This window comes from Benincasa hispida, chromosome 12, assembly GCF_027475165.1.
Source record: "Benincasa hispida cultivar pf3 chromosome 12, pf3_genome.v1.1, whole genome shotgun sequence".
NCBI lineage: Eukaryota > Viridiplantae > Streptophyta > Magnoliopsida > Cucurbitales > Cucurbitaceae > Benincasa > Benincasa hispida.
Window position 1 is genome coordinate 78,911,827 of NC_143489.1, and position 19,176 is coordinate 78,931,002.

At 34.6% G+C, this 19,176-nt stretch overlaps 1 protein-coding gene and 1 long non-coding RNA gene across 2 annotated transcripts; both read left to right on the forward strand.

Annotated features, from left to right (window-relative positions):
* Positions 1-791: 791 nt before the first annotated feature.
* LOC120092946 (uncharacterized) lies at positions 792-3,157 on the forward strand. Its single transcript, XR_016525024.1, has 5 exons — positions 792-1,273; positions 1,363-1,444; positions 1,531-1,585; positions 1,670-1,738; positions 2,917-3,157. It is a non-coding gene; the product is annotated as an uncharacterized LOC120092946 (long non-coding RNA).
* A 9,961-nt stretch (positions 3,158-13,118) lies between these two features.
* Positions 13,119-18,243, forward strand: LOC120092945 (uncharacterized). The gene is made up of 5 exons (XM_039051206.2): positions 13,119-13,625; positions 14,050-14,104; positions 15,818-16,748; positions 16,936-17,717; positions 17,800-18,243. The coding sequence occupies exons 3-5, from the start codon at positions 15,830-15,832 to the stop codon at positions 18,166-18,168; spliced, it is 2,070 nt and encodes a 689-aa protein (XP_038907134.2). The 5' UTR covers positions 13,119-13,625; positions 14,050-14,104; positions 15,818-15,829; the 3' UTR covers positions 18,169-18,243.
* Positions 18,244-19,176: the final 933 nt, after the last annotated feature.

Consider the following 19,176-nt stretch of genomic DNA (forward strand, 5'->3'; position numbering starts at 1 on the left):
GAGATAATTTGCAGGAAATACTCGAGACAATTGCAGGGTCGTAACACACTACTATAACACTTATTGATCAACACAAGAATAACCTCATAAAGGTCTAAACAACCACATCATACCACTTATTGATCAATATAGGGATAATCCCATAAAGGTATAAACAACCCTACTATATCACTTATTGATCAACATTGGGATGATTCCTAGAAGGTCTAAACAACCTTATCATACCACTTATTGATCAACGTAGGGATGACTCTAGAAAGGTCTAAACAACCTTACTATATCAATTATTGACCAACATAGGGATGACTCTGGAAAGATCTAAATAACCCTATCATACCAATTCTTGATCAACGTAGAGATGACCCCAGAAATGTCCAAAAAATCCTACTATAACACCTCTTAATCAATATAGGGATGACCTCAAAAAGGTCTAAACAACCCTATTATATCACTCCTTGATCCATTTATGGATGACCCTAGAAAGGTCTAAACAACCTATTATATCATGTACTAAGGATGGTGATATTATAAGATTGATGCATATTTTGGTGATCACATTTAACACCCCGAATTTTTGTTATTTATGTAATTTCAGTAATTTTTATTAATTGAGGGTATTTTTAGAATTTTTGGGCTTAAGTGTAATTACGAAAATTTAATGGATTGATGTTGAAATTATTCAACTTAGATTTTATGGCAGGAATTAATTTCATTTTGAGAATGAAAAGAAGTTAATAAAATAAAGTAGAATAAGGAAGAGTTTAAAATAAAAGTTTATTATATTTTCTTTTAAGTTGTTATTATTATTATTATCTTTTATTAAAAAAAAAAAATCCCTCTCTCTTCCTCACATCGCCTGAAACCCCACCCCCGCGTGTCGCCAGCCGCCCAGCTACCGATCTGCTCTCAAATCATGTCGTTCGCCGTTCAGGGGTTTCGGCCGACCAGATCTCGCCAGTCACCCCACGCCGCTCACTGTCGCGTCGCCTCTTCCAGTTGATCACTCCGTCCAACCGAGCCGCTCGTCCAAATCCCTATACTCGTGCGTCTGCCACCCCAGCCGCGAAGTTGCCTCGCGCCACCGCCTCTCCCTGCGTCGTCTGCTCGAGCCACGCCATGCCTCCAGTTGCACGCCGCCATTCATTCAAATCTGCCTGCGCTGTTCCGATTCGCCCTTACAGCCATTGTCCGCTGGCGTAGCAGCTACTAGTTATCAGTTCATCCTTCTCCGCTGCCTTTCCGTGGGGTTTTCGTCGGAAACTTGGAATCTGGGGTAAGATCTAAGGTTTGTGTGTTTCTTGAATGGGTTTGGTCACCCATTGAATTTTGGTCTAATTTAGTTATACCAATTATGTTGTGAAGCTTGGATTGAACTTTCAAGGTGTCAGGAACCACTGTCTAGTAAGATTAAAGTTTGGCTTTAGGGAATTTTGGAGCGTGAATGGTAGGTAATGTGAACTTGGAGCTCTTTGGAATGGATTAATATGCTGGAAATTTGGTTTTAAATTCCTAATTTTGGGTTATGAATAGATTGGTATCTCCATGCTAAGCTTGGAACAAATTTATGGATTATCACATATTTTGGGTAAGATGTTTTGTGGTGTTTGAGGTATTTTTGTATTTGGAATTTAGTTCTAAATGTCGGACTTAATTTTTATTTTTGATTCAGGGTGTGATTTGAGAATTTTACTAAGTTAAAGGAGGGTGTGGATTACTTTTTGTTAGATTTGTCATCAAGGTAAGTAATCTTACTACTGGAATCGCCTTTGTGCAGGACGATAAATTTATGATTTATTTTGAGGATTTTAAGACTAGTTACAAGAATAATTTTGAATGTTCTGCGATTAATGGGCTGTTTAGAAAATATATATGAGCATGTGAGAATATGTCTGAAGCATTTTAATGTATGAGCATGGTTTAGAATTTTATGAGTTATATTAAAAAGGATGATTGAGCATGACCCTTGAATATAGATTAAGTGGCACTCCTACTGTAATGTCTTAAAGTTAGATGAGGATTCAACATTTGCTAATTCATATAGTTATGTGATTTATTATGAGAATGTGTAGACTGTACTATATATTATGAATCTCGAATACTTGATTGTTTACATAGTGTAGTGCATGAAAGTGATGTACTAGAGTAGATCCATTAACACTAGATTAATTATGTATGTTGAGGTTAATTAACATGACCTTGATGAGGAGATTTTAAAGGACTCGTGATGGTGTGGGTTATATGTAATATGAAGTTAGATGCAATCTATTTTCTTTTCCATACTATGTGACTGCATGAAAGTGATGCACGTCCAAGGGCGCTAGTACATGAAAGAGATGTACTAGGGCTGGTGTATATGAAAGTGATACATACCTAGAGGGTACTGAGGTGTACGTAAGAGGTACACACTCAGTGGATTATGTATATACGAAAGAGGTGTATACATAGCCAGGTGTACGAAAGAGGTGTATACATAACCAGGTATACGAAAGAGGTACACACTCAGTAGGTTATGTGTATACGAAAGAGGTGTATACATAACCAGGTGTACGAAAGGGGTACACACTCAGTGGGTTATGTGTATACATAACCATGTGTACGAAAGAGGTCCACATCGAGTGGGTTATGTGTATACGAAAGAGATGTATACATAATCATGTGTATGTAAAAGATTGTGTTTCCTTCGAGATTCACTAGAGATTGTGGGTCCTACGGGACTTACTAGAGATAGTGGGCATACTTAACAACAATAGGATAGAAATCAGTTTTTCATGTATGTATGTGTCCCATGATGACTAAAGTAGTTTTATGTTCCACCAGGGGTAGGCATCTAGAGGACATAGATGCCTAGCCCGATCCCAGTAGTGGGGTTACTTATTGAGTATTTTATACTCATCCTTTCTCATGCTATTGTTTCAGGTAAAGGTAGAGATGCACTGGTGATTGACAAGCAGAATCCGTGATCGAGCCACTGGGACCAGTTTTATGCTTCCGCTTATGAGATTTAGATTTCTTTTCATGTTTTGCTTAACTTTCAGTTTTGATGTTTGAAATTTATTATAAAGAATTGTTTTTCGACTCATTTATCAACATTTATGATTTATGGGTGCCTTATTGTTTGTTTTTAATATTTAAATTTAATGAAAGACTTTTGAACTTACATTATTTATTTAGCATTTATTTCACCAAAAAAAATGGCGTCGTTTTAAGTTCCATGCATGCATGTATTTAGTAACGGTCTAACTTGAGTGCTAGGGGGTCGGGTCATTACATCACATCAATTAGCACTCTCTATCCATTTAGGCTTAGAATAAAATAAAACCTCGTGAAGCTCACTATATTTTTAGTCTTTCATGTCTAATTTCCTTTGGATTATGCCATTGAGACTCGTTCTTTTATGGTGGTAATTTTTGAATGATGGTTCACTTTACTGAACGCATGTCATTTGGTGAAAGACATCGTGATTCTTGTAGATAGAGGTCGACTAATAAAAGATGGACTTGGATTTCTTGTGGAAAAGTCATTGGTTGGCTCTTTTGTAGGTCGTGGGCCAAGTTTAGATAACAACATGATTCTTCCTAAATTATCAACAAAAGTGCCTTTGACTCAGGGGAAAAACGTGTGGATCTTACAATCTTCTATTCACGATGAGGCCCCTAATCCTGATCAAGTTTTAACTCTCGAACTTTGTATAAATGAGGGTCAGACTTGCTATAAAAAAAAAAAAATAAAAAAAAAAAAAAAAGAAAAAATAAAGGGGGGGGGAAAAAAAAAAAAAAAAAAAAAAAAAGGGGGGGGGGGGGGGGGGGGAGTGGGGGGGGGGGGGGGGGGGGGGGGGGGAAAAAAAAAAAAAAAAAAAAAAAAAAAAAAAAAAAAAAAGAAAAAAAAAAAAAAAAAAAAAAAAAAAAAAAAACAAAAAAAAAAAAAAAAAAAAAAAAAAAAAAAAAAATATTAAATTTTGGGGTTGGGAAAAAAAAAAAAAAACAAAAAAAAATAAAAAAAAAAAAAAAATGGGGGGGGGGGGGGGGGGTACAAATATATAAAAGACAAAAAAAAAAAAAAAAAAAAAAAGTAAAAAGAACGTCATAATGAATGTCCTTGGGGAATTTAGCTTTACTGATTTCTACTGGGAGTGGCTTGAGTTCGTAGTAGATTGAAACGAGTGATTCCTTTATGATGTTTGTTTATTTGGTGCAATGGTGGCTTTTCTGCACATATATGATCGTAATAGTGATGTAGTTCAAGCCTTTTGCTAGGCTTGGTGTCTTATTGACTTTGATCTTAGTTTATTGTTAGCTTGATCTCAGTGTTCCATTGGCTTCGATCTCAGTCTGCAACCTGAGGATTCCATCAACTTTGGCTTAAGTTCTTGAGTTGAGTGTTCCGTCGACTTCGAGCTTAGTGTTTTATCGGCTTTGATTCCAGTGTTCTAGTGACTTTGACCTTGGTGTTCTACTAGCTTTGATCTCAGATGATGTAGAGCTAGAAAAGACCAAACCTGATCTCGTAGGTAAGGCGAAGTTAGGCAAACCAGTTACAGAGCTAGGTAAACCGAACTTGCTCATGCAGTTAAGTGAAGCACGATAAATCAAATTTGATCATGCAGATGAGGCAAAGCCAGACAACCAGACTTGATCTCAAAGATAAGAAAGTGGAGGATCTCATATTGAAGGGAACCATGAGCGGAAGCAAGATCAACCCATTTCCCTTTTTCATTGAATGTAAGTTTTTACAGTAAATAAACAACAAGATATTCATTTACATAAACTACAACATGTTTTAACAAAAGAAAAAGTTAGAGTTTTAGAAAACCATACATTTGAAGACTTTCTGTATTCTTAGGTATTCAAACAGAATACGAACACAACCACAATGGTTTCCTCGGTATTCTCAGGTAGATAACCCAGGAGTGATGGGCTCTGACTATTTTGGAATGAGGAAAATTAGATGAGCGTAGAGGAAGAAGTTTGTAGATCGTTTACCAACCCAAAACTTGTATGACTATTTCTGTCTTTTTCACACTAAAAAAAATATGATGAAGATCAAGTAAGTGAGGTTGAATTAGACTATCTCCTATCTATAATTAAAAGATCCATATATCTACTTACGTAGGTGGAGAGAAAAGAGGGGAAGGGAGTTTATAACTCCCTCACTCGTTTAAAAATAACATATACATACATATGTGTGTGTGCGTGTGTGTGTGATAACTAACTTATCACATGATATATATTATATTATATGTTATATTAAATATAACATATAATTTATAGTTTTAGTATTGTATCATATACAATATAACCTATAGTTTCTTTTCTCTCTCATATGACATTTAATATAAATCATAGTTATATTAAATTTAATAATTATGAATCTAATTCATATTAATAATATTTGAATCATATTCAAATATTTATTTTCTCTCACTGAAACTACAATGTATCAAAATCATTATAATAATTATATCACATATAATTAAAATAACTTAATTATATCACATATAATTAAAATAACTTAATTATATCATATATAATTAAATCCTTCTATTAATTTGAACAGTTCAAGTTAATCCAAAAACTGATTCTAATTTAATCCTATTGAGCTACCAATGAGACCTCATGGACCTGTAGCTTGAAGCCACGACAGTACATGAATAATTAACCAAACTCTTTAATTAAATTATTTACCATTCATTAACTGTCGAACATTCTACTAAAGACCGAAAGCTGCACTATTTGCACTATAGATATATTTGTGTGTCCATTGGATATAACCAATCAACAGTACGATGACCCTTCACAAACTGCTCGTAAGTACAACTAGGCCAAAATTACCGTTTTGCCCCTGTGGTTACATTTACCTCATTAAGTATCACTGATCTCTCTAATGAACAATAGATCATAGTCTAACTATGACTAAACTCCTCTCGGGCCAGTAGAGGGTTTGACGCTACATTGTTCAAGTCTTGAATCAGCCCTTAAGGGAGCAATTTATCTACTTACCCTGACCTCGGGGAAAAAGTGAATTTCTTCTTGTGTAGCTGTGTTTCCAACTCTGCAATCAGACGAATCCCCAAAATGGTAGGCTTGTTGAATCGACGATTTGGCCACTCTCACCCATACAAATCAAAGGACCGACCCTCATAGGTAGGAGTTCACAACTCACTCAGGATTCAGGTCATGTTACCTATGGTCATTCTGGTGAAATGTAGGTCTTTATTATGAACGGTATTATATAATGAGACTAAACATTTCGTGGTCTGATCTTATACAAACTCCTTTATATAGAATATCCCTGCTCACATGTCTATACATAAATGATTAGGATTAGATCATTTGTAGCACTTTATAACAATTGTAACACCTACAAAACATACCATACTTGTAGTGTCACGGGGATAAAGTACCCAACCTTGTCCATCTATTACGAACCATTTAGGTTATCACTTAAACATGATCTATCCGTATGTCTCTACGTACATGTTTAAGTTAAAAGATGACCTTGGATGTTAGTTTATTGGTTTGTGGTTAATGCAACTAAAATTTGAATAAAATATCATATATTTATTAAATAAATATCAAATATTTTATTAAATAGACAATAAATTTATTCAATACATTTACAAATTATAGAACCCTACGAGATTTAGAGCATCAATCCCAACAGGCAGAAGTGGAACCTTGTAAACCAGACTTAATCTCACATATGAGGTGGGGCCAGTAGAACCAAACTTGATCTTGAATATGAGGCAAAGCCGGGTGTGAGATGGTGTCGGGAGGATCGGATTTGATTTCGCATATGAGCCGGAGTTAAAAGAACCGAACTTGATCTCGCATATGAGGCAAAGCCAAGAGGAACAGACTTTACCTCGCATATGAGGTGGAGCCAGGAGAACTGGATTTGATCTCGCATATGAGTCGCATATGAGGCAAAGCTAGGGGGATTGAACTTGATCTCGCATATGAGGCGAAGCTAGGAGAACCGAAATTGATTTTGCATATGAGGTGGAGTCAGATGGATCGGACTTGATCTCTCACATGAGGTGAAGCCAGATGAACCATATTTGAACTATCGTATGAGGCGTAGCTAGGCAAACCAGAGTTAATCTCACATATGAGGTGAAGCCGGGAGCACTGAACTTGATTTTTTACCTTCCGCATTGGACTTGACTTTTCGCCTTTCGCGTCATGCTTGATTCTGCGACTTAAGCATAAAGATGGCATCACAAAGCCTCCAAACTTGATCATGAAGATGGAACATCGACGAATCCTCCATACTTGATTTTGAATAAGGCTTAAGCGAAGCCTCCAAGCTTGCATTTAAATAATCCTTTGTGGAACCTTCGAACTTGAATTCGAGGAAGCATCAATTGAACTTCCGAACTTGACTTTGAAGAACTTTTAGACTTGAAGATGAAGCGTTGAACTTCAAGTGAGCAATGCTCTTATGAGTATTTAACTTGCACTGTCTTACTTCTAGTGTTGCACTTCTTTGACTTGTTGGATTGCCCCTAGTAAGGATGGACGTCTTCAATTCTTAGTCCCATTCTTTAACATAGATGAATATTATCAATCTTCTAGTGTCACACTTTAGGTGGTGGTGACTTTTTCCTCTAATTGAACTTAAATTTCTTTAAGTTGTCTACATACCCTTTAAGAAAGGGATCAAGCCATAATATGGCTCAACTGGTTTTTTTTTTTACTGGATTGAACTTGAAGTTTTCTTCAAGCTGCCTACGTACCCTTGGTAATGAATAGGGTTCAGTCACAACGTAGTTCGATACAAAGTTTTTTTTTCTTTTTTACTGAACTGAGCTTGAATTTTCCTTCAAGTTGCCTATGTACCTTCTATAATGAATAGGGATCAAGTCACAACATAGTTCAATACAATTTTTTTTTTGGGTCGTTCACCTTTTAAGTTCATGCAGGCCAAGAGCACCATGCAGTTTATACGCATATGATAAGGAGTTGTTATTACATTTATATTTTATAACCTTTTTTTAATATTATGTTTATATTTTCAAACCTTTTACTTTCATCATGGCGTCGATCCTCTTCTTCACCTGTAGGATTTGTCAATACGATGAGTTTTGGTTATATTGTCAAGGAATCTTCTATACTTATAACAACAAACAACCTTCTATTTGTGCTAAAGGGACAAGACTGTGAATTTTATCGTCATTGTTTACTTCACGAAATGGTTTTGCCTTCAAGATTTTAATCTTTCTTTCACGTTGATCGCTTGTCATTTTGAGACGATCAAAAGCATAAGTTGAAGGTCGATCTTTCTTTGATGTGGAGATACTTTGCCATTTGAAAGCTGACGTTCGAGTGGAAATAGATGTTGAACATGGGTTTTATTCTTCTTGTAGCCATACTCAATCTCTAGAAGACTAAAGATCGAGCATTTAAAGGCTTAATATGATCGAAGACAGAAGTTATTTACTCTATTTCTTTGGAGTTGTCAACTTCTTCAACAGTTATATGGTTACTGTCGACTTCTGCTATGCCGACAACATGACATGCAATAACTTCTAATAGTTCCTCTGAATGATTATCAATGAAGTTTCTTAGGAAGAAATCTGCCAAGAAATTAAGGGGAGTCATCGTCTTATTCCTTAACAAGCTTAAACTTTTGTGCCTTATTTTTGTTTTCTTTTCCAATTCTTGTTGTATCTTCTAAAATTTCATCGGAAGTGCAACTTATTTTGGGTGGAACCTAACTTTCCTTTATTTCTTCGAGTCACAAGGATCCATCATTCACCGTCATATTCAACAGGCTCGTCTATGTTTTGGGAGTCTATCGGTAGGATCTTTTGTTGGAACCGAACAACCATAGACTCAAAGGTCTCAAACTAGATCAAGCTTTCTCTTTGATCATAAGACACATATAGTTTTGGAACACTTGAAGTCGCTGTAACTGCAGTGTGGTTAGTCAGATCCACTCCATCTAACTTTAGCTCAATCTTTTTTTCACGAGCTAACTTAGGGATCGGCTCCTTCAACACAAAACATTTTTCAACTAGGTGGCTGGCAACTTGGTGATACTTGTAGTAGTTGGGGTCGTTGACTTTCCCTAACTGCTCTGATTGCTTGGACTCTAGCAGTTGAATGAGTTATTTCTCTACCAGTTACTCTAACATGTCTGCGACATTAGAATCGGAGAATGGATAAACTTTTTCCTGCCTTTCTTTCAGAGATAAACAACATTTCTCGCCTCTATCATGCTTATTTTCAACTTTTATTTCTTTTCCTTTGGAGGAAAGTCTTAGCAGGGTTGTATTGACGATCATAGATCTGTTATGGCACTATTCACTATCTTTTCAGTGCCTTTGATTTATTGCTTATCCATTTTTCCTTCAAGGACTAGGAAATCTTTAATTCCCTTTGTTGGCGATGCTTAACTCCTTGTCATGGGCGTAAGTTGCCAACTCTTCAAATGTGCGAGGCTTTATCCCTTGCATAATGTAGAGAAGTTCTTAGTGCATGCCTTGGGTGGACATCTCCACTATAGATAATTCAATGAGTCTATCTTTGCAATCCGGACTTAGAGCTCTCCATTAGTTGATGTAGTTGATGATTGTCACTCTTTTTCGCTGTTTGGCATTTGTCGGTTCCATTATATTAATGATGTGTTTGGTGCTATGGAAACGGTTCAAGAACTCTCTTTCCAATTGTCCCAGTTGCCAATCACTTCTGGCTTCAAATAAACTGATCAAAAGTATTTTCTTTCAAGGTTCGAACGAATTACTTGACTAGCAAGTCTCCTATTTGTATTTGCATTTTCGTAGGTTTCAATGAAGTAAGCAACATATTGTTTCAGATTGCCCTTACCATTGAACAATTGGAACTTTTGAGGTTGGCGCCTAGTTGCCATTCTCAGGTTGTCGATCCTCTTGGTGTACGACTTATAATACATAAAAGAATATCGTGACGATCCTCCATACTGAGCCTTTACGGAGTTTGTAATCATATCCCGTAGTTGTTGAATTGTCAGGGAGGCAACAAAGGTAGATTACTGCGACTGGTTTTCCTGTAGGACAATCTTTCCTTTGTCATTGGCTTTGCTAGCTAGAGTTTGACTTGTCTCAATAGTTTCTTGAGCCTACATTTGATCTCCTAATGCAACGATTTCATGGTCTTGCTCTTCAACAACTTTCATTAAGAGATTTATCCTCATTTTCATCTCTGCCATGACCAACTCAACCATTATGTCAGCCATAATGACAAACACTATACCAAGTGTGATTCTTTCTCTGATCGAACAGAAATAGGAGCATAAATTGTTGAATAAGGGGTTTTCTCTGGTCATGATCTCGCCTTTAGGAAACTCCATCAACTGTTCCTAGATTTTCTTCGTGATGACAAAGCCCTGTTATTGCATATGCAAGATCCCCTTTGAGTTACTCCAAGTGACATGTCTTGTACATGAGCCGCTTATAGCAGTTTATTTGGATGGAACTTTCTTTGGTGCCATTTGTTGACTTGTTGATTTGAATGATGAGGGAGAAATGAGAGGTAGAGAGGTCCCATCGGGTGTGCCAATTTGTTCGCACAAGATTTCCAGATAAACTTGTTTCGAGGAGTCAAACTTGAGTTGATGTTGATTTGATGTGGATATGGTTCGATCTCTAGTACTCGTTCCTTTGATTCTCTCTAAGTTGATTGCTTATGCTTGACTTTGAGAAGTGGAACACGTCATGTTCTTGAAGTTGAATTTTTTGGTGAATCTTTGTATCTCTAAAAAACTTCAATCTTCAAGTATGGTTAGCTTCAAGAGTTAGAAAGTCTTCTGATTGTTGGGAGAGTTCTCTCTAGGCCTTCTGGAGTGTAAAGTTTTTGTCCCACAAATGAAGAGAACTTCCCTATTTATAGAACTCTCTAGTAGGCTTTGTGGGTTTGGACTTGGTTGATTCATGGTCCTGACCCTTGGACCCAATTAATTGGATTCAAACCTAATTTGGTATTTTTAGACCCAATTAATTGGATTCAAACCTAAATTGGTATTTGGGCTCAATTGAACTTTAACCCAAATTATAATATCAAATTAGACCAAAATAATTTTATTCAATCCAACAGTCATGATGAAAATAGGTGACATCATCGAAATCTACCAATTTATGTCTTCAATTTCAACTTGGGATACTTGTCAACTTTTAATCGGTCCTAAATTTGATGATTTGTAATTTTGTCATTAATTTAGGAAGTGATGTGGAAATTTGTGACTAGTCCAAAAATTTATCCTTCAACACATACCTTCTTATGTTTGTCATTACCAAAGGTGTTCTACCATAGAATTCCATTAGAAGGATTAAGATAAGATCGAGGATTGATAAGTTTTTCACCGTTTAATGTGAAAAAAATTGTATTGTAGATTTCTAGGGACCAGGGTAGTTATTCAGAAGACATGTTTGACTGAAAATATATTATAAAAATGTGAATCTATTCGTGAGTTACCCTTAAATACGAGTTGAGGGTAAAATGAGAATATATTTAAAAACAGAGGCAAAATGTGGAGATGCCTTTTACTATAGTAATAGATTATCACTTACATATGTTTTCATGATGTTTGTTTGAAGTTTGTAATAGATATATTGGATTTTGATATTTAAATTTGAGTTTTATGAAATTTTAGTTATTAGTATGAGTTGTAGACAAAACAAACATTTAAGTTAATAAAAAATATACTATAAAAAGCAAATAAATCCCCAACCCGAAATTTAAGGGTTGGGTTCGAGACCTAATTCGATCATTTCAGCAGTCAATCCGACTAACCCAACTTTCGAGTTGATCCAGAAAATCCTCCAACCCAACCCATGTACACTCGGAGCTTTATTGTCACACTAGAAGGTTGAAAAGGATGCATTAGGTTTTCAAGATCATGTATTTACCTTTCATAGGGTGAAACAAAATTTACAATAAAACCATTTAAAAAAAGGGTAATTTGTGGCAATATTAGGTTTAAGATTTCGAGCCATGATACTTCTCCCCCCCTCCCCCCATTTTTAAATATTTGCAGATAGAGCAAAAGTTGATTTGTCAAATTGATTATAATTTTTTTCTTTTCCCGATTTACTAGTTTTGTTTGTCGCTCTTCACGATATCGTTCGCCTTCTTCAAGTTTCTTCGCTATTTTATTCCTACCATATCGCTATAGTTACAACAATTTCGTTCTCTTCCAAATCGTAGCTGCATTTACAGAGCTCATGGTGATGGTTTGGGTTTGATATTTAGGATTTCTTCTAGATCGCCAAACAAGCAATTGGTGGGTTGGGTTAAAAACTACATTCACGGATAACAACTTTGATCTTGATCTTTCATGATTAATAAATATTATTTTGAGATTTGATCCATTGATTAACAAAGATATATTTCGATCTACCATTTATAGACAGATAATCATGGACATATTTAGGTTATTTGTCTACAATTTGTAATGCACCACATTTTTAGATCCAATAATTTTGTGGTTTAATTTAGATTGAATCAATTTGTTAATTGAAGTACATTATCGGACATAATTAATTAGCTTATCTGAGTTGTTCAAATCTATTTTTGGTAAATTAAATTTAAAATAGATTAAATTAAGATATTAAGATTTTTTTTTTTAATTTTATAGATATTTTAAAATTTTATAGGTGGGAGATTTTAAATTAAATCTCAAATTCATAATTTTGAGAATTTAAATGTATTTTATCCAGATTTTATCATCGAGATGAGTTGTCAAAATTTATCAGGTATATTTTCTAGGCTGCATTTTTGTATTTGATCTTAATTGGGAAATTTGTACATATGACACATAAAAATCGGACAAAAAATATCAAATGACCTAATTAAAAAAAATGTCGAATGACCCTTCACTCTCTTGCTCTCTCTCTTATTTTTCTCATTCACAAATAGCTACTTTCTCTATGTCTTGCTCTCTCATAGTCTCGATCTCTCTCTTCCTTTCCTCACTAACAAAATCACTATTCTCTCTCGTTCTTGCTCACCAGATAGTTGCGTCGGAGCTAATCGCGTGGACTCTTCATATCGAAGAAGAACATACGTAGAGGAGAAGAAGCCGAAGAAAAAAAAGATGCACGTAAAGGAAGAAAAAAAGAGGGAGAAAGACGAGATAGCGTTGATGGAAAAGAGGAAAAAGAAAAGGATCGACAATACTATATTTTCATTTGCCATTTTGGACCTTTAAAATAGTTTTTTTTGTTGCAATTTTTAGTAGGAGGTTGGATAAAAAAAAATTAAAAAGAATATGTGCTCATAAAAAGGGGAAGCAAAAAGAGAGAGAAAGAAAAAGAGGAAGAAAAGCCCTGGCCTCAATCGCCTCTCCCTCCGTCAAACAGCTGCCGACCTCCCCTTTCCTCATTCATCCTCTCCGGCAACGCTCCACCAGCCACAGGCGTTAGGCAGCGACGAGTGGAGCCCACACCCACGCGAACGCCCAGCTCTGTAGTGGACGATGGTGTACGATCACTCGCGAATCTGACTTGCATTGTGAGCACGACACCGAACGGCTTCGAATAGGCTTTCGAAGCATCGTTCCTTCTCCGTTTAAGAGTCCAACGTGAACAACAAGTTGTGCATCACGCTTTAGACGACCGAGTGTCTTGCAACAGCGTTTTCGACTTGGGGGTAAGCTTTCGGCTGTTACCCACACTTCGATTGGCTTCAAATCAGTTTATCCATAACGTTTAAGGTCAAGATTTTCTAGGGATTATTACTTTAATTTCCTTTTCGGAACGGATTTAAGTGTTCAAATGGTTATTATGAACTCTTGGAACTCATTTGTTGTTTTGTTTGGGCAAATTTCTAAGTAATTGATTAAGGTTCAGCAAGGCTGAACACTTTTCGGGCTACTTCGGACTCGACTAGTGTATCTTGGACCAATCTTTAACTTGTGAAAGTTTGTTGGTTGTAGTTTTGGGTTAATTCGGAGTGATTAATTAAAGGTTTCGGTGGATTTTGGATAAGAATGTTTCATTTTGAAAAATCTCTTGGCGTGGACTAAGGATGTCGAACTAAGTTATAACACTTAAACATGATGTTTATTGTTTAGGCTTTCTAAAAATTGATGGGTGTTCAAGGAAGTGGATTTTCAGATTGAGAGCGAGGTAAGCAGTTTCAAATCCCTTCCACAATTTAAATTTTGATAATGATGTATTTTTTACTGTTGTGATTTGATCATTGGATGAAAATATGTTTTGGATGCTTGAAAATATGTTTTGTACTTTTTTTGAAACTGATTGAGTATGTTTTGGATGTCCTAAATGTTTTCCTATTAGAAAACATGTTTTATGTGATTTGAGAATTGACTGAAAGTATTTTGTATATGTTTAGTTGATTTTGTCAAATAAAAGTATATGGATGTTTTGAATAATGGTTGGAAGTGTTTCAGACTGATTTTGAATTGAAAGTGTTTATGTTTTGACTTTGTTACTTTTGAAAACTTTTGAAAAGTTTGAATGGTTTGATTTGATGAGTTTTACTGTCAAAATTGCTAGTTAAAACTACATGTTTTGTTTCAAATGTTTTTGAATGATTCAATTGGGGCCATCTGGATATGCTAGTTTCTGTGTTTATGGGATTGTGTGGTATTTTGTTGTAGCCAAATTTGGAATTGTCGTTATGTGTTTTGATTGATGCTTATTTGTGAGAAGACACATTTTTGTGGTTTAGTGTTCTCTGGAATGAAGATTCATGTATGTGTTGCACTCACATAGTCTCACACTTAAGTAATTTGACTATTGTTATGGTTGATTGCTAATAGACATCTATGTTGTTCTGACATCTCCGACTGAATCTATGGTTGGTGTTACTGACGAATAACCATATCTACTAGACTACTTAAACTATTCATCTTTCCTACTCTACATTTGAAAGTTTTGAATGAGTGAAAGCTTTATTATATAAAGTATTGACTAATTGAAAGTATTGGAAGTTTAGTGTTTTAAAAAGTATGAAAGTTCTATTTATTATAAGTTTTAAAAGTTTGTTCGAACGGTTTGGTTTTCTTGAAAGACTATTTGAAAGTTTCAGTTTAAAACATTTGGTTTTGAAGTTTTATTTGCTTGAAAGGTCTTGATTTTGAAAGTATTGTTTGTAGCAAAAGTTTGAAGGAAAGTTTTGCAATGATTTGAAATTTTATTCTAAAAGTTCGGAAAGAAAATGAATTTTGAAGCTTGATATGGGAGTTGTTTATTGAGTATTTTTGTACTCATCTTTGTTTTACCAAAATATTTTCAGATGAGGGATCAGGTGATAGTTCTGGTGCAGAACATCAAAGGATGTTTATATAGAATTTGATAGTTTGACTTAGAACTTGTTTATAATAAATTACTTTCGCTGATTTGTGTATGTTGTAAAAGTTTATAACGGTTATGTTTCCATATTATTTATATTAATAACTATATTGGAAAATATAGGCAATTTCAGATTTTGTTTATCGTGCTCTTTGTTTGTCATTCATGGGTTTTTGGAATTTTCAGCTGATGAAGCTTATCTATTAGTTATCAAGTTTATAAATATGTAAAAGTCTAAAACTTATAAAACTTATCCGTGGCTATCATTGATCGAAATATGTTAATGATAGCCACTGAAAGTTGTGTTTGTGTGGAATGAGTTTATGTATTTATTTATGTGCTCATTGTTTGTCATTGATATCCCTTGATAAACATGCTTAATAATACAAATGATAGACTGTTATCAGTGGTAGATTGATATTCCTTAGTTTATTATTGATAGTAAGATATTAGAACATATGACTAACAGCCTTGTGTCAATTTCATTGATTTTGTCATTCATAGGTTTTTGTTTGCCTTGTGCAGGAATTTAAAAATATGGTTATTCCAATAGTTGTTTTTCACGGTGGAATATGGAATGAAAAACGTTATGTAAATTACAAGACTGCTGGAGTTTTGGTAGATGATATAATGGGTTTTGAAGATTTTGTGGGTTTAATAGTGAAGGAAATTCGTTTGGATGCATCTATTTCTTCTATAGAACTTTCAACTTTATTAGATTTTGGTATGAATAAAGTTCAAAATATAGTTGAAATTCATGAAGATAAGGATGTAGCTTGGTTTTTGACTTTAGTTAAGGAACAAAGTACAAGACATCCTTTGGTTGCTCATGTTACTAGTATGTGTTTGGAAGGGTCTTCTAGTGTTGTTTCTAGTGAAGCTGAGAATTATTTGTCTATTGTTCCTTATTCTATGTCTGTGATAGATGATGATTTCCAAGTGATCATGGATATACATATTGCCCGTGATTTGAAAGAAAAGGATGTGTTTGCAAGTAAAGAAATTTTATCAAAGTGTTTTTATTATATAGCAGTGAAGAAGAATTTTGAATTTAAGACTTTAAGATCAAATTCAAGATCAATTGAGTTTCGATGCGTCCAAGATGGTTGTCAATGGTATGTCAGAGCATCTCGTTACAAGGCTAGTGATTTGTGGATGCTTAGGAAGTTTATTGATATTCATGATTGTTCTATGAATAATGTTCAAACTTCTCATAGGCAAGCTTCTGCATCCTTAATAGGTGATTGTTTGAAAAATGAATTTAGGTCTAGTTCTTCTGATAGCTTAACTCCTAAAGATATTGTAAATAAAGTCCGTAAAGAACTTGGAGTAAATATCAGCTATTATAAAGCATGGAGGGCAAAAGAGCACATAATGAAGTCATTGAAAGGCGATGCATGTGAATCATATGCTTTGATTCCAAAGTTTTTGATGAAGTTAGAAGAATTGAATCCAGGTTTATTTTTTGTTTCAAACTTATGTTTTAAAGGAAATGAGCTCATATGATAGATTCTATCAATAATAGACATTAATCGTTGATAGGAGTCTATCAGTGATAGATTCTATCATTGATAGACATCATTAAGTTATATACCTTTTATAAGTTTGCTTACTTGTTTATTTTCATATTTATCTTATTTTAGGTACATTCACAGCTTATGAAACTGACATAGATGGACATTTTAAATATTGTTATATGGCTATTGGTTCATCAATTGAGGGTTGGAAGCATTGTAGACCTAATATATTTGTTGATGGCACGTTTCTGAAATGTAAATATGCTGGGACTCTTTTGACGGCTTCAACGGTTGACGGTAACAATGAAAATTTTCCTCTTGCTTTTAGTATTGTTGACTCAGAAAATGATGCATCATGGAAATGGTTTTTTGAGAATATAAAGAACAGTTTTGGAGAACGAGAGGGATTAGTCATTATTTCTAATCGACATTTGAGCATTCCGCAAGGTATTATGAGTGTTTGTCCAACTGCTGAGTATTGTATTTGTATACGACACCTTTTGCAAAATATGAAGACGACATATAAAGATTCTTTAATCGATAAGATATTTTATAGTTGTGCAGAAGCTTATACAATCGATAACTTTGAGTTGAATATGAAATGGATGGAGTCGATATATCCCAGTATACGAGAATATCTCAGTGAAGTTGGTTTTGAGAAGTGGGCTCGTGCATATTCTAGGAGAAAAAGGTATAGAATGATGACTACAAATATTTCAGAGTACTTGAGTTCTGTTTTGGAAGAGTCTAGAGAATTCCCTATTGCATCATTACTTGATTCGATTAGACAACTACTTCAAGATTGGTTTTATGAAAGAAGTAAATTAGCATCTTCTATGAAGACTGTTTTAACTAGTTGGGCTGAGAACGAGTTGCGAGATCAACACAATCAGTCAAGAAACTTCAAGGTAAAAAATAGTCACAAGTTATTATTTATAATTATTGATCACATGGTTGATTATGTTTTATTGATTATGTTTTGTTTTCTAGGTTGATTCTATTAACAATGAAGAATATAAAGTAGTTGATGGAGACAATCATTATGTGGTAAATGTGATCTCCAAATCGTGTAGTTGTTGTTTTTGGGATTTGGAGGAGATTCCATGTGCTCATGCTTGTGCTGTTCTTAGTGAGCTAAATTTAGATTCTTATGCTTTTGTGTCTGACTATTATTTTTCAAATACATTCTCATCAACCTATAAAAGATCAATTCATCCTATTGGAAATCATTCTGACTGGAGTTCTGTGGATGTTGATGGGAATGTATTACCTCCAATTGTTAAACGTCAAGTCGGACGACCTCGTAAACAAAGAATATTGTCAATGGGTGAAGAGAGAAGCCACATGAAGTGTAGTTGATGTCATTGTGTTGATCATAGAACATGGAATTTTCACCAATTGTTTAACGATGTATAATATATTGAAGTTTTGTCACTAATGTTTGTCAATTTTTTATTGTAAGAGAAGCTTTATTGCTTATTGTTAATTGTCTGTAGAAAGCTTTAGTGATAGCTTATTATTGTTTTATTCTTTTGTTGCTTATTGTTGAAATTTATTTATGATAACTTTATCGTTTATTATTGGAATCTATCCGTGATAGTTACGACTATCGATGATAGTCATTACTGTTGAACTAACAGATAAGCATCTTGCACATTAGAATTTATGAATGTTCAAGAAAATGTTGAACTGTCAATTTGAACACTAGAATTTTGATATTAGCAGTCAAACAGAAACTTGGAGATAAAAGTTGTCAATGGCAAACACAAGTTCTAATGTAAAGACCTAATGATTAAAGTAATCTATGATTTCACTAAGCTTGCAATATTTTAAGATCAAGGGTTTGAGTATCATTCTTCTACCTTGGAAAATGTCTTGTGGCCTTGTTTGGAGACATTTTTTCTTTACTAGTTGAATGGTATTGCACTTGTTTCATATCTTCAACCTGGTAATTTCTTTATTAAGTGATTCCCAGATTAATCTTTAACCAAAATTCTGTTTTAATTGGGAAGAAAATGAAAGAAGGATGGTTCGTGGTGTTAAATATGGTCATGTAATTATCAAACTACAACTAATAATAATAATAATAATACTGTCATGTGGAATCCTCCAGAATCAATTTTAAGGATATCTTCTGTTAGTTGAGGTTTCAATTCTTCCCTAAATGTTGGAAAGGATGCTCCACCACATGAACAAGAAGAAGTTAGTAAAGATGAAGACTGGGGACCTGCAAAAAGAAGACTGAGAGAAAAGGAATGTGATGCTGCAAGTACTCTCATGTCCCTTTGTGAAACCAGAAAAAACTTCTATATTCTCACAGTAGATCACTTTTTAGAATCCATAGTTATGCAGTTGAAGTAATAATTT

What these genes read in the sequence shown, in the direction of transcription:
- LOC120092945 (XM_039051206.2), top strand. Translation starts at nt 15,830, where the DNA reads ATGGTTATTCCAATAGTTGTTTTTCACGGTGGAATATGGAATGAAAAA. An exon ending in GTTAGAAGAATTGAATCCAG is followed by an intron (nt 16,749 to 16,935) that starts GTTTATTTTTTG and finishes ATCTTATTTTAG; the next exon opens with GTACATTCACAGCTTATGAA. An exon ending in ATCAGTCAAGAAACTTCAAG is followed by an intron (nt 17,718 to 17,799) that starts GTAAAAAATAGT and finishes TTTGTTTTCTAG; the next exon opens with GTTGATTCTATTAACAATGA.